The 16,603-nt window shown below is 40.8% G+C and overlaps 1 protein-coding gene across 10 annotated transcripts in view; it reads left to right on the forward strand.

The window, feature by feature from the left end:
• LOC112151185 (partitioning defective 3 homolog) overlaps positions 1-16,603 on the forward strand; it is a 327,527-nt gene that overhangs the window by 139,125 nt on the left and 171,799 nt on the right. For all 10 annotated transcript variants that reach the window (XM_024279951.2, XM_024279959.2, XM_036216447.1 and 7 more), the window contains exon 6: positions 16,032-16,120. In XM_024279951.2, the coding sequence (XP_024135719.1) occupies positions 16,032-16,120 (89 nt within the window). The remainder of the gene's footprint in view (positions 1-16,031; positions 16,121-16,603) is intronic.

Below are 16,603 nucleotides of genomic sequence, written 5' to 3' on the forward strand. Positions count from 1 at the left end.
AAACAAGGATTTATCATCATAACACAATGGATTTGTAAATAGTAAAATGTCATTTATTAGTTTATCACTTTGTGAAAGTGGTGACGTCATTAAAAAAAGGTAGTGAGCTTGATGTCTGAATTACTTATAAAATCCAAATGCTTGTTCTGAACTATATCGTTTCTCAGTAGCTAGGGATTGAACCAAGATTTTAAAAGTAAAGTTGGTGTTGAAGTCTAAAGAACTGTTTACTTTTAGCTTCTGTACTGTTGGTGTCAGGTGAACATTAAAGCATTTCAGTGTTACATAGCTACTGCATTGTGGGTAATGTGCTAAGTGCTGTATGAATCTGGCTAGCTAGCAAAGCTTTTTGATCCTTTCCATGACGGATGATTAAAAATCTGTGGAATATGTGTTGAAATTCAAGTTTCTGTGTTCATGTATTGATTTGCACACATTTTATTGGTTTTCAGAATGTAAACTTATTGTTTTTTAGTTTCAGTCCCAATTTTGTTTTATTGGTTGGTACCTCCAAACATTTTTCTAACCTTCTGTCAAAAAAAGAGTTTGTTCCACAAAAGTAAAAAGAAAATAAATAAAAAGAAGAAGCAAGATGTTAATAAGCTGGAGCCTAAAAAAAACATTTAAAATTTCCCGCAAATGTTTAAGACATAGAGTCTCAAGCGGCCACAGTCTAAGAAGGGAACGTTTTGAAATGGCCACAGCCAGCAGAGAGCAATGCAATTAGTTTGAGTGAAAATGCTGCAATAAACTTTATCCAAAAACTCTCGTATTTATAGACTGTAACCTACTGAGCTGTTTAATGTCCACAGCATCTCATATGTATAGAGAAGAGGATATATTTGCATATTTTAAACCAAAAGAGCCCAAAACCGTCCTCCTTTGCAGTAGTTCAAGAGCATTTCAGCATCTTTATTGAACCAAAAATATTCTCCTTTATTAAATGGGATCCTGTAGATAATGAAGATGACTCTGAAGCTGCCGGGACTTGCAGGAGCTCCGTGCAGCACAGTGATGCAGAGCTCTGGATGCTGCCAGAGTGTGCATGTGTGATGCTGCTGTGTGTCGTCGGCCATTAGGCTGCTGGGGGACCCGGTTATCTTTCATGGTGGGATGGAGGCTTCACACGACTCACTTGGGATGTTGTTACGCAGACGTTCTGACAGCAGCTCTGCACACATACACACACACACACCTGCACTTACTGTACCTGCACAGGAATATTAATGCCACGTAGCTTGTTATTTAACACACTTGCACTCAACCGTCTGAAATATATTTTGATAGACTGGGTAATATGAAACTGATGCTGTAAACATGTGTGCACACAGATGCAAAACCCCACAAACAAATAAAGCAAGATTACATTACAAGTACACACATACGCACCCACACGCACACACACACACAGTTTTCTCCACTACTTTCAGACTAACAAGCCTCCATACAGTGGGTGTTTGTGTGTGTAGCAGAAAGCTGAGTCCCTCAGGTGCACAGTGCAGCTTTAGAAGGATAAATCATGCAAACCTGATCTAGACTCCCATAAATCACCCCAGCCTCTACGTACACTCATCTGATTGTGCGCTCTTAGGTGCATGGATTATGCGCACGGAAACCTGCACGTTCAGGTGTTGTGGTTCCGTCTTCATGGATTGTGTGTGGAGATTTGTTGCAGATGTGGGTTTGGTGCGGAGCTTCATGATGGTGCAGTTTGTGTGTTTTCAGTCGGATGAAAGAGAGCAGCTGAGCGTAGGGGCAGGACGAATGACCAGCAGGTGCTGCTGTGGAGCTGAGGTTGAATGGAGGCGCTCACCGCATGCATGTGTGTGCGTGCGTGAATGAATGCACAGATAAATGGTGTGGGTGTTTATTTGCACATGTGTGAACAGTTCAGTGTTAATCCACAGTCACCTTGTTGTAATCAGCCTTTAGTCTGTGTCTCCCCTCATTTCTCCATCTGCATTATCTTCTGCATTCATAGTTTCCATTTAATACCTCTGCTTTTGTATTTCCATCCTTCTATTCCTCAGTGATATTTCCTCTTTGCACCTTTGATGTCGTATTATCCAGGATGATTGGTAATGTTTCAGTAATTTAGATGCTTTTCTTGGTATCATTTTTATCTAATTTTGCTGGTCTTTTACTCCACATGAAAAAGGATCAGCTTTTTCAAAATGCGTTGTTTAGAAAATGCAACAGGTACTTCATTAGTTTAGTGTCTAGAGCCTGCTTGCTGTAGGAAAGCAGCTGATGTTGAGATATTAGCTAAAGACTGTTTCTTTAGCCTAAGTCACAATTGTCCTTACTGGTGGATATGGGCTGTCTGCAGGCAAACAACGGTCAAACCCGTACAGGGATCACAGGTGCTCTGTGTGAGATAACAAGATCATAGACCACTAAGTGAGGCGGAAAGACAAAAATGTTCATGCACATACTTTTGTTCAGGTGACGTGAACACTTAAACAACACTTAAGGGTAAGGACAGATGAAGCAGGTGAGACTAAAGTGTGTCAAACAACTATTTCAACTCCCAAAACTCTGAGCCTGTTAGACAGGAAATTAGACAATCAGAGCATAGGAGCCTTTGCACGATCAGTAAGGGGGTAGTATTCGCACCTTACTAACAACTAGATCAGGGGTATCCAAAATCAGTCCTCAAGGGTCGGCCTCCTGCTGGTTTTCCAGAAACTCTTCCTTATCTGCTGCTGATGACCTGGATCAGGTGTGTTTGGGTAATAAGGAGCTTCAATGGCAGGTTGGTTGAAAAACATGTAGGACACCGGTTTTTGAGGACTGACTTTGGACGCCCCTGAACTAGAGTTAGGTGTAAAGACACCGTACAACAACATACCTGCACATCATGAGCGCTTGCTACTTACAATTATCCTCACAAATACTTCCCAATACACTTGCCAGATGCACCGTAATCTTCAATTTTGCTACGTTTCAGCTTTATGCTTAAAACTTTGCATTTGCTATTGTCTTTGGATCTGGTCATCAGAAAAGTCCTTAGCAACAGTTGCTAGCGTTGTTAGCTCCTGTCATTTCAGAGAAACACGCTGAAAATATTGCGTAGTAGTACAAAGACATGAACAAATGTTCACTAAAATTGTTCAGTATAGATTGAAAATGGACCATAGATATAGACAGTGGAAGCAAAAGCATATTTTTGGCCCAAATGGAACCTCATACGGCCCAGCCTCAGCCAGACTCTCCATTCAGTGGCCCCAAAGTTTTAGGAGCCTGGTCTACCACCTTCCGAGCAGCTCCAAAACAGGTCACCTCGTACGGATGCATGTGACCAAAGCTTTCTTCACACCAAACGTGATTTGTGCGGTAGAGTTTCAATGTCAGTGTAAAGACTTAGTTGGAGGTCCTTTGGCACGATTTGAACATTGGGTGCAGTGCATTGGTCTGGCAACAGCGCTATGTAAGCATCATGGTGTATCCAGAGTTACAAAATTGGAACTTTGGCAAAGAAGACATGTCACGTTGACCAATCAGTGACTCGGCTTTGGCCCAAGACATGTTCATTGGCGGATTCAGCAGGTGAAGTCCAAGTCGTCAAACTGGATTACAGAGAGACAGAAGTACCGCTGAAAGCGACCGTCATTCAGATGCAGTTCCTGCAGTAGATGGTGAACCTCACCGTCCTGGGAAAATCTCTGAATGATCTGATGAACCCAGACATGGAGACATGATTACCTATGCTTTCATAGAGTTCTTTAAAATAAATGAATCAGATCTTTAAGTTGGCTTTCTCTCATGGGAGGAGTGCTTCTGCCCCAAGTGGAGGAGTTTAAGTATCTTGAGGTCTTGTTCACGAGTGAGGGAAGATTGGAGCGCTGGATCGACAGGTGGATCGGAGGGGGGGCTACCGTTATACACTCTCCGTACTGGTCCTGTTGAAGAGAGAGCTGAGTATAAAAGCAAAACTCTTAATTTACTGGTTGATCTTCGCTCCAGTACTCACCTATGGTCATGAGGTCTGGGTCATATCCGAAAGAACGAGGTCCTGAATACAGGTGGGTGAAATGAGCTTCCTCTGTAGGGTGGCTAGGTGCTCTCTTAAAGATAGGGTTAGAAGCTCGGTCACTCGGAGAGAGCAGTTACTCCTCCATATCAAGAGAAGTTAGTTGGGGAGTATCGGGCATCTGGTGTATATGAGCTATACATAGACACTGCTCCATGTAGCGAACAGCCTAAAAACATTTGGGACTAGCTCCTCCAACAAGCGTCTGGGACGTTAAGTTTCTGAACACATTTTTGAACAAGCGTCGTCCAGTGAATTTGTTCAAATAGAGGCAGCTGACGAAAATTTGATCGTGAACAAAGGGACAAGGACTGAATGCGTTGCCAGTATTTTTGAGAGTGCGCACCTTCATTTTGGCTCCAGTTCTTGGTACTTTAGGGATTACCTACATGTATTCCAAGCAACCTGCTATTGAAGCTCCTGATTGGCCAAATACACTTGGTCCAGGTAATTAGCAGCTGATAAGACAGGATTTCTGGAAAACCAGCAGGAAGCTGGGCCTCGAGGACTGACTTTGGACACTCCACACATTAATGTGTCACAGCAAGTGTAGAGCTGTAATCCAACAGATGATAAAACAGATCCGTTCTCTCCTCTGTTCTTCTACAAGTCCAGCTTTTTCTTAGCATTTGGTTCATTAGTATAACTTAATTTCAGGTTAGGTCATTGTCAAAGACTTTTGAACTCTGAAGCTGCATTCTATTTTATCATAAATGCTCAGGTTGTTGTTGTATTCAGCATCTGAACCTTTTGTCACAACAAAACAAAAGGCTGTTATTAGCGTCACACCCACACACACAAACCTCAGGCTCCGGGTTTATGACTGTGTGGGTTTGTCATCTTTGCAGGCCTTGCTGTGTTTTCTTTGCTTCTCTGCTTGATACACTTTTTTGGTTTTTGTTTGTTTGCTGGCTGTAGGTTGACTGAGGACTTTCCACCAGTAAAGCAGGATAGTTTTGCATAAAATTAGCTTGGAGCTTGTTTTTAATTCAATCAAGAAAATCATATTTTACTCCTCCTACAACTAAAAGTTTTTTCTTTGTTTGTTTTTTTTTAAATTAATATTGATTCATTTGTTCTTAAAACTACAACAAATTTTGAATTAGGTATATTTAAATATTTCTCCAAAGTTGCCCTTTTATAATGGTGAGATACAAGTCCTCACGCACTTGTAGCCTCCTGGTGTGTTTCCCTGAGCCTGTAGGATCTAAACATCATCATGTTTTGGCTACAAACGTGAAACTCAATCTTCTACATTCACCAGCATTTCTTCCCAAAAGCGCCTGCTTTTCGACGCCGACTTCTCCAAGTTTTATCTCCTACATTTCCTCCCGTTGGTTCCTGCGCCTGTGGATGCATTTGATCTTTGGGTTTGAATGTGGCAGAACTGTGGGAGCGCTGAGCCCCTCCAGCTGTGAGGGACAGAGGGAGGCGGAGGGGAGATGAAAGACGACTCGCTGCCTCTTGAGGCTGTGCAGCTTCCCAAAGGGGAGCGTCATCTGGAGCCTGCTGTCAGGATGTTGCAGGCGTGCACACAACCATATAATGCCGTGTTCATCACATGCTACCAAAATCTAATTACACCAAAGAAAAACGCTCTCTGATCAGACAGATGGTGGGTCTTTGTGGAAACATAATCCACCTGTTGAGGCTCTGGCAGAGTCGGAAACTCGTGGTGCAGATAAGAATGGAGAGTTTCTGCTGAACTCCGTAGGTTCATGAACAAGAGTTTGTCAGTGGTCCATAAAAGGATCAAAGGCGGATGAGGAAGATGATGGGAGCAGGTGCCAGCTGTGGCCAAAGGAGAGAGGGGGATTTAACAGATGAGAGCTGCTGTGATCTGTCAGTAATCTAACCCGAGTAAACCTGAAATAAAAATAGAAATAAAACACATGAATCTCTTATCGTTTCATTACTTTGTTTTTGATTATTAGATATTTTGAACATTTTTTTTACTATGAACCTCCTAAATTATTTCTAATCTGATGCAGAATCGGAATTTATTTTAATTAAACTTGCTATTCGTTTTTTCTTACGTTTTCACCCTTAAATTTGGAACACCTGGGAGAATCTTTTTTTCCTTCATTTTCATTTTTATTCAATAAAGGGAAAGCATGCAATACAGCCTTCAGTTGTAAACTTAAACACGATGGAAGCAAAAATATGATCTGTATATATATCTGTAATATATATCTGCCCCCTTTAACAAATCAATAAATTTATCGGTAAAAAAAAAACACAAAACATGATGTCGTTTTAGGATACAATAAAAGAAGTTTGCGGAAGAACGAACAAAAACATTACAGTTACAAACATCAACCAGTGTGAAATGAACACCATACCTCAGGGATGAGTAGTTTTTATTGATACTATTTTTAATATAGTTTTTAAACCTTGATATTATTGTGGCATTTTTAATCTCTCTGCTCAATGCTTTCCATTTATTCACTCTGTATACTGATACACATCGCTCCTTTAACGGTGTTTAACATTTAAAGACCAATTCCAATAAAAATTGTGTATTTGGTGTTTTTCACGGTCTTGTGGCATTTTTTTGTGATGACGACATATATAAAGAAAATTAAGCTTAAAGTTGCATTTCTGAGTATTTCTTCATTCAAATTGATGTGAATCAGAACAGATGAAAAAGAGCCTATTTGTGATACACAAGCTTCTTTTGATGTTTTTGTCACTTCCAGACGAATAGATCCATGTATGTGGTCTAAAACTGTACGGCTAGTTTGCCTAATATTTTTATTGCACTGGTTTGCTCCTGAGTCACAACGAGAACATGTTAGAAACACAAAAACATTATTTTCATTGGAGTTGGTCTTTAAAAGTAAACGTTTTAAACATTCTCTCTACAAACAGGTCCAGCTCCTGGACCTGTTTGTAGAGACACGCTCCTCTTCCCAGCAGCACCCATTACTGCCGGAGTCGCTCAGAATAACAGCCTTGGGGCTGACATGTCTAGCTCAGAGTGTGAGGGAAATTCTTGTCACCATTAACTTTAGCTCCATTTCTCTCACAGGGGCAGTTTAGCCAGCTTTAGCCGCTATTTAGCTCTGGAGCTGCAGCTCCACTGGGAGTCTCATCTTGGTAAATGGTGCATCACATGAAAAGCGCTGTGACCGGCTGGAGCTGGTCACCTCATCATTAGGGCATGGGGTGGTGAATGCACTGTGAGGTTTGCTGCGCCTCACAATGTGAATCCTCAAGATGCTGGGATAGAGCGGTGACAAAAGTCTGCGCTGCTCTGCATCATCTCATTATTTTGTATGCTTCCTGCATTCCCGACTGCTCTGCAAGCATGTCACCTCGGCCTTCTTTTGGTTGCAGCTGGAGATCCAAGTGGTGGAGGTTTTCTGCTGGGCTTGCAAAAGAAACGAAAAAGGTTTTATGATTCAAACAAACAAAAAGTTCAGAATTTCTCCAAATCCAGTTTACAGTTGTGTCCAATAGGAACTGCCTGAGTGTTGAATGTCCTGTTTAAAATGCAATGTTTCTCACTATACTTCCTGATGCAGATTTGATATCTGAACCCTCATCATATAGCTGATCCTGCTCACTAGATCATGATTTGCTGCATCTACGTTGGTTCATTTCTCAAGTATATTGTTAGTAAAAAGTACAGTAAAGAAGCGTGTCAACACGGAAGAAGAAGTTTAGTCTAAATACTATAAAAACTGGTCAACACTACTGCTTTTGGCTGTATAAATCCACCAAATTGTACTGGTGTTGGTCAATATTTTGCCTTCTTTTAGCGTATTGAGGGTTGATCCATCCCTACAATTGTGTTGTCTTCTATGAATCAATCAATGAATCAATCAATCCAAGCTGGCGTCTGACATACATGTGACCAAAGCCTCATTTCCACTGAGCAGTCCGGTACGGTCCGGTTTGATTTGGTATTTTGAGCGTTTCTATTGTAAAGTGGACCTATTAAACAGCTCTTGAGAGCCCTCATCCGCTGTAGTTTCATAGAAAAACAGAACAGGATGGTTGGGCCGGAGCCGGTGTAGCTAACCGCTGATTGGCAGAAAGTGATGACGACATTAGAAAGCACCATTATAGCGCTAAGCTAGCGATTCTGATGTTTTTCTCTTTATGAGGTACTTTTTTTTTGCCGCCCACAATCTCCTTTTAAACAACATTAAATTCCTGTTCTGCATAATGTACAAAAAGTAAAGCAAGTAAAAAAAGACGAACTGCTGGATGACCTCCATTGTTGTTGCTTTTCTAGTCGTCACACTACAATGACACGCTAGCGGTCTACACCACACACGCAAAACTTTATCCTGGTAATGTTAAAATTTTCAACAGTTAAAAAACCAACTATTAAAGCAAAGATGTCCATAACAGTGGTGGGTGACATTTTCACATGTTTTTGAGAACTTGATTGGGTTATATTGAGTTGACAGTCGAAGACATTTGAATCAACCCTGAAAGAAGCATTTCACTGGAGACAGGAAAAAAGAAATTGACTTTTGTGACTTGTGTGACATTTTGTGCAACATTTATTCAATAAAAGTTAGTTAGACATCCTGGTGAGAGTAGCTGCTAATTTTCACTTTTTTCATGACTCTTTTGATGGGGAATATTTGATGCTTCATCTAGTTACCGTCAGATACCAACAGTCTTGATATGTGTAGCAGTATTTGTGTGCTACTTAATTCAGGAAATGATTCTGAAGCGCAGATAAATCTCTCTAGTCTTGCTGAAGTGATGAGTGGTTGAAATCTGTGATGGATGGTTAGAGGAGGGAAGTTCTAACTTTCCTCTGCTGTTTTGCTTTGACAAACTTGAACCAAAAAGTCTTAAAACTCTGAAAGTCTTGAAATTCAGCCTCTGGGTTTAAAGCCGAGTTTGTCATCCTTTTGAACAAGCTTTTTGTCGTGGCTTGCTGTTTCTCTGTGTAATCTCTTCCTCGGTCTCCATATCTGCCTCGCTGCCATTCTCCTCGTGTCAGTCTCCCTCTGCCTGCCTCTCCTTCTCTTTTATTCTGCCTCGGCTCTCACTTTCACTCCTATACTCTAAAGAAACTTTTGATTCTGTTTCTCCAATTCGTCTGCAGGATGTTCATGTAAAAATTAAGAAAAAATAATTGTCTTAAACTTGTCAATCAATGGGCAGTTATGACCTAAAATAATGGAAATGTCACTTTTTAAGAAGCCTTAGTAGCTAATAACCCCCAATGATTATTGAATTTTCTTCATAAAAGACCTTGAAAATGGCCAGTAACTAGTAAAAAATGGGTTTCTAATCAGGGTGATGGTTATCACATCCAAACACATTTGGGTTCTTTACAGAAAGCTTTTAACAACAGTTTTTTTGGAAAAAATTACCAGCTAATATTCAAAGGAAAAAGGGACATAATGATGTTTTATCAAGAGAAAAATACACGTTAAATCACATTCTTTTTAGTTCTTGTTATCTCTTTAAAGCTAAAATACAACCCACATTTACACACACCTTCCTCCTTTCCTTGTTCAAAAGCCCGTCAGGCTGCCAGGATGATATTAACTCTGATAACGCCCTCTCCGCTCAATGAATTCCTTATTATTGACCGTACCGTCCACCTATCAGGATCCCATTATCAAACTGTCTTCTGCAGAGACTAATTGAATTGGTGCAGGGATTTCTAATTGAATGGTTGCTTTTAATGATGGATTGCGGTGTTGCCACGAGTCCAGCATCAACATACATCAAAGAAATTCCTTTCAGGTCGGACTCATCTGAGTTGTCTCGAATCTTATTGTTGGTTTTGATCTCGCCCAGAGCTTTAAAGCGGCTCACCCAAAAGCCGGAGTAAATGAAAATATTGGTAATGACAGGCTTTTGTGGCTGTCAAATAGCAATTATTGTGTTGTAGTCAGCCTGACATTCGACTGCATCACCCGCGCTGCAGCATCTCAGACCTTGGAGACTCTTCTAATGAATAAGACATCAGAAGTTGTGCATTGATGTTTGATCAGAACATCCCCTGACACAGCAGGTCCATTCAGATGGCCTTTGAAGAGCCTTCTGAGTGCTGTTAGTGAGAAAATCTAAACGTGAGCTTCCTGTCAGGTGAACAGAGTGCAGGCATATATTGTTTTGTCTTTCTTGTTTCACTTTCCCAGAAATTGAACAGACTTCATTATTTTTCTCTCCAAAGTGGATCGACTCCAGGCGATTCAGAAACTAGTATTTATTGCCAACATTTAGCACTCAGAGTGTAAAACATGCATAAATGAAAGCTCAAAGCCTGATGTGCAAGGTGGGTCTTTTACATGGGCTGAATACGGTATCGTGTTGGAATTGAGCCCTCTAAGCTGCGCTTGTAGAGCATAAGGAGGGCAGTGGTGGGAAATTCCTTTTGCCAACAGTCAAATCAATAACAGGTTCGTATTGCTTCCCATATAGATGAACTCACAAAGAAAACAGAGGAAGCTTTATCAAAGCATGGGTTTAAGTCACTGACACTAAAAGACAAAGCTCAAGAACTTATCACAGTAATTCTGAGTGTTGCTGTGGCATTTCAGGTTACATGTTGCATTTACCTAATCAGGTAATATTAATTTGCATGACTGGTTTAAAAGAAATTGGTTTGACACTTCTTCTCTTTTGTTATGTCAATATTAAAGATTACACTGCAGTGAAAAAAGTTTAAAAATTAGGGGTATAATGATACATTTTGACAATGATTCGATTAACATCATAATTTGTGGTTGACGATACGATTCATAGTCAACATTGACTTTTGAACAATCTGATACACTTGGCTAAAATCGATCTTTAGCCAAAACTTCCACCAGTGTCACTCAGATATCAGTACCCGGTACCGATCAGTGCAGGTGAAGTTTTCCAGATTCCTCGTATTTCTTGCAAGATAATCAAGTATAAATTAAATATATGCACATACTGTATGTGTTTTTCCGCATCAAAATAATCCAAAGGGAACATTATAAGAGCATTCTACTTCACTGCATGGTCACATGTCTTTGCTAAAGATAGTATTTTCACACATTGGGCTGTAACAATAGATCTGGCTGGACTGTTGGAATATCAATCAATTCATCTCTTAATCAATTAATCCTTACACCCTTGCTAACGTTTGTATAGTAGTTTTCAGAAAAAACTGTCAGTCATTTTGAGAGTGGTTAGTGCTTTTAGGTTTTTTGTCCTCTGTTGCCAATAACTAAGTCTGTTTATGTGTACACCAAATATCTGATTGCCAGATTTCTAAGTTATCAATTTTCTCTAGATACAAAACCAAATTATGGCAGTTAGACTATCAGGAATCAGAACTCTTTCTCCCCCTCTGGTATTAGACAGAGTATTAGACACACTACATCCCCCATCAACCCCAGCACACTCTCCCTGGATGCCACTCATTGACAATCACCCATAGTACATTTAAAGCGTAACCAAACCCTAAATTAACTTTATTTGGCTGTCGATCTCTATAAATGAAGCTTTAAAAGTGCTGTCTGTTGGTCACAGCCACATTTTTGACAAATTAAAACAAACTTTTTTTAATTCTTCAAAACATAGTGAAAAATCGCCTGTGTGCTTCCCCCTACAGGTTGAATAAAGGTATTACAGCTGCATTTTGTGATTGGTCAATCCATGTAAGTTTCAGAAGTGATCTGCAGCTCCAGTAATGATAACAGTCCAGTCCCCAAGCCCCACCCCTGTGACTGGATTTTCAAATTTTGGTAGTGGGTGGAGTCACCCTCCAACTTCCTGGTTTGGTTACCCTTTTAGTGCACAGATCCTCACTCGGTGCGAAGTATTGTTTGTGCCACCATGCCAGCATTACCGAGCGTTTCTATGTGGACCTGATCTTCTTTTTCTGACCCTGCTAACTCTCTGACTGCCTGCTGCCTGCCCTGACCCTCACCTGGACTCTAACATCTCTAGTCTCTTCTTGGATGATCCCATGCTCAAGACTCATATCTACCTGTCTGACTGATTTAGTTTTGTGGATTTTTATCTGTGCTTAGTTCCTGTCTGAACTAATAAACCAGCTACAAGTGGAACCAGCTGTCCACCCGTTTGTGATACATACAATAGTTAGACTATGGACTGTCACGTTAAGGTTTCTTGCTGCAAAGCTTGTCTTGCATGTTAACACCTTTATCCAATGTGAGTCACTGTATATGCGCGTGTGTAATTGAAACGCCATAGAAGAAACTCACACAAGACCCCAAGTTAGTGTTGTGTGTTCATGGCAACTGTCATTATATTCCTTGTGGAGAATAAACAGAAAATGTTTCTTTTACACATGTAGTAGTTCACACATTGTCAAGGTTAACATTACAAACCTCTGCATTGGGATTTTTACTAAAAACAGATTGGTGGAGATTTTGCACAGCCAGTTCAAAAATGGCGTCTTTACAGACAGACACAGTCCTCTGAAATGAATTCAAATGATGGATCACCATGTAGATCAGATTTTCTGATGATTGCATCTCCATATACATTTGCATATATCTGATTACTTCCAGTCTTTCTGATTGTCCTGCAGTAAACGTGGTCACTGTCGAGGCTGTGATTGCTGAAATGTTTGAAGTGTCAATCCATGGCCCTACTTCTTTCCAAACACTCCCACTTCTGCAGCTTCTTATTGGCAAATCAGGTCATCGGCAGTAGGTAAGTAGGCTCAGGCCCTCGAGGATTGGAGTCTGATTCCCCTGCTGCAGACCAACATCACTTTCAGTAAATGCAAATGGTCACTTGGCGAGGACGTGTCAGCATCTTCTGGGAATGTTTCCGTTTCTACTGAACATAATTCTCCTTTTAGGATTTGAATGTGCTAACAAAAGGTCAAAAAGCAACCAAAGGATGGCTCATCTGGGAATTCATGTGACCTTTCACAGACCACAGGACTCTCACAGACAACTAATACTCATTTGCCCTCCAGGCTGAATACATCCACTTCTGTTTGAAACTGATGATGTGTTCAAAGTTGCAGTAAAGGGAACTTCATTAAAGTGCAGCATTAGGCCACTCTGGCTCTCCCTTACATACACAGAAAGCTCCGACCACTTCATTTAGTCTGAGAAATAGGGAAGACAGACCCCGATAAATTCCCCCATTAATCTTTAATGAGCCTCTGGCCTTGAGAAGCGCCTGCCTGCCTCTGCACATCCAGGAAACAATGACTCCACTTCAAACCACACTGTCTGCTGGTCGTCAAACCTACCTGCCTGTCTACCTCATCGCCATTAACCCCCGCCCTCTGTATAGCCATGAAATATTAATGTTGTTATGCATCTACTGTAGATCAGACTTCAGGTCCGTTAATTATGCTCTCTCTTTAGTCACTTTTTCAACTTTTAACTGATGATATTTAACATAAAATAAATTGATGCTAAATACTATAAGTTTTAGTGTTTATAGTTGGAGCTACAAAAATGCAACATTTCTGCTTTATGCTTTACAGCATTCACACTGTAGTGATTCTCCTGCATCTTTCCGTTCGTTTCTCTGCATGTAAAAACTCAAACACACTTTCAGTGGTTTCAGTAATCTTGGTATCAAAATGTTCAGCTCATTCAGGACATTACTGCCTTTACTTTTGGTATTCATAAAGTTTATACTTTTGGAAATAGTGAGCAAAATATGCCCCAAAGCAAATGTTTAGCAATTACTGTTTTAGGATAATTTTGAGTTTAGCTGATATTAGCTAGCTGTTGCCCTGATACAGACTGGAGACCTGTCCAGGGTGAACCCCGCCTTCGCTCATCAGTAGCCAGCTTAGGCTCCGGCACCTCCGCGACCCCGAAAGGAACAAAGCGGTATAGAAAATGAATGACTGAATGTATGCTAGCTGTTTTAGCAAAATTAGACAGTCTTCCTTTGTTTTGGGTTATTTTAGCATTTAGCTAATATTTTAGCAAACTTTCAGCACCAGCATTTTCAGCTCTCAGCTCTGGGATTTTCAGTGGCTTCATTAAGCTTAAAGGGAATGCCATGTATCTAGTTTTTAATCTATTTAGTTATGGTTGTACCGTTTTTAGGGGAAAACCCCCCAAACCAGTGTTGTTTTTGAGGGCATAGTTTCTGCAGATATGCAGAGGTTCATTAAAATTTATCTTGAGGGCGAGACTGTTGGCGCAGAGTAAGCCTGCCCCCATCTCCCATCATCCTTTTGTTTACGTTTTCTCCTTACAGCCCCCTCAGAGCTATCCAGTCATACAGTTTTGAGCCAGATACCAGCTCAAACAAGGAAAACAAAGACAAACATGGATCTACAGGGAGCTTGTGGCGTGTTTAGATTACAAAAAAATTAAAAAAAAACTTTAATCAGCTTAAAGCTTAAAACGGGAAAAAACATAACCGTTAGGAGTTCTTGTTTAAAATTGAACACGTTTGTTGGGCATTGACAAAAAATACCTAATTGCTGCAGTTTGGCATTTGTGCTTCTAGATGACAGTATATCAACCTGATTATCTTTATCATACTAAGTTTTTTTTACATCAGTTGTAGCTTTTTTCACTTCGATCAAAGTTTTAAAGTCAAAATAACGTATTTCATGTGTAGGATTTTAGCTAATTTGTTGTCTTACCTAACAGTTTGTCGACAGAAAGTGCAGTTTGTGCGGCTCACACACCCACACGGATGATAGACGTGTCGGTGTGCAGTCTGCACCTTCAGGGAGGCCGTGGACTGGAATGAAGGATTTGCGGTGCGCCTGCCTGTGGCGTCTCATGAATGCACATCTCATTTGGTTTCCCTCCGAAGATAACTCATCCTTTCTGCTGTCGCTCTTCCTCAGTGTCTTATGTAATGATGAACATTGGAAAGCGTCACAAGTGTTTTGTCGACTTGATGCTATCAGTCATTCTACTGACTTTAACTTCTTGTTTTTAGGACTACATATTAGAGTAAGTTAGCCTCTGTATTGTCATGAAAGTTAAAGAAAAGATCAATACAGATTTCTCTCATTTTTGCCCATCTTATCAGAGGGTCAGATTTATCGGCGCTTTGGTCCAACAGAGTGGCTTCTTCACTTAAGCAGGCAGCAGCCAAAAGTCTTTGCACACACCTGCTCACACTTCTGCTGTGCCCTGTAGCGGCATGTCCTCCAGGCAACCAAGTGTCATGGCAACCGCACGGCAGCCACGGAAACGGCAGGCTCATTTTCATACTGATGAGGCCAGTAGCTGAGCGTCTGCGCGGTTTGTCTTTCCTCTCTGGTGTCGTCCCCCCCACCCTGCAATTTTAATGATCTTTCGTAGCTCCTCTTCCTGTTGTGTGAACAAGTCATGTCTGTCGCCTTCACAGTGGAAGGAAAAATCGAGAAGGGTGTCATTTTGAAGATTCGGAGGGCATGTATTTTTACACCTGTGGAAGGCCTCCTCCGGTTTTCTCCTTCCGACTTGGCCAGGTCTGCGACTCAGCGTGGTTTGTTTTTGATGCCGACCTGTTCTGGAGTTTAAAGACTTTAGCATGCTAACAAGAGGCTTAGGATGCTAGCAGGAGAGGGAATCTGGGGAATGCCAGGGAAGAAAAATGTTGTTTCTAGCTCCGCATCCCCGATCCCTCAAATCTGTTTGTAAACCCTTTTGCAGGATGATTGCTGTGCAACACGTGGGCTGTCAAAAGCTCTAAGCTGATTGGACCGCATCCAGCACGTAGGCTAATATGAGTGTGCTGCAAGGACGAGCGAAATGGCAATAAAACAAATAACAACACTTTTCACATTGTTTTCTTTGTTTACTGTGGATAATCTAGTTGCAACCACTTTGTTGGCAAGTCGAGCTGGAGAGCAGCTTATGCTATGTCAACACGCAGCAATGGCTGTGTGTTAGTTTGATTCAAACTGCTGAGGCTGCCGCCTTCCAGCACAGATTTCTGACATGATAGCAGCTTTACCACATGTTTCCACCACTTTTTTTCTCCAAACTTTGGCATGATAGCTTTTAATGTGTTGCAGCAGATGGTGATTAACATAAGTGTTATTGTCTCTCACCTTCTGCTCCTCTTTCTTTCTCTTTTGTTTATCCAGGAAGAGACGAGAGAGGAGGAAAATGGAAGGATCGAGCCGGTGGGCCGGGCGGACTCCTGCATGGAACACACCCCCATCAGGTCTTTGGAGTAAGTCTCCTATCACCTCCTTTATTCCTGCCATGTCAATGAGGTTTACCTCTGTGAATTTATTGAGATTGTTTAATGTACGGTGGCCGGGAAGTGTAAAATCACATCAACAAGGCAAAAACATATTGACGATCGCAATTAAAAGGCAAAAGAAATTATTTAAAAAACACATTACACTCTAGAAATTAAAACAACATTTCAAAATGTTGACTTGCACTTTTGTAATAGACATTATAATTAACATTTTTCTTTTTTTATGGTTTTAGCAAAATTTGTGTTGCAGTCAACAGCTTCTGTAAACTTTGTTCACAGAAACCGTAGTTTGTGTAGCTCACAATTCGAGGAAACCAAAATGTATAAAAAATACAAACATGTCAAAAAAACAAAAGGAATTTCCAGAAATCAAAATGAAATAAAACAAAAAAAGAAGAAAAAGTAGTTATTATGTCTTGCACTGTTACACTGACTGTAACCCTTGTGTTA

The sequence above is a fragment of the Oryzias melastigma genome, linkage group LG17, assembly GCF_002922805.2.
Source record: "Oryzias melastigma strain HK-1 linkage group LG17, ASM292280v2, whole genome shotgun sequence".
In the NCBI taxonomy this organism is placed as follows: Eukaryota; Metazoa; Chordata; class Actinopteri; order Beloniformes; family Adrianichthyidae; genus Oryzias; species Oryzias melastigma.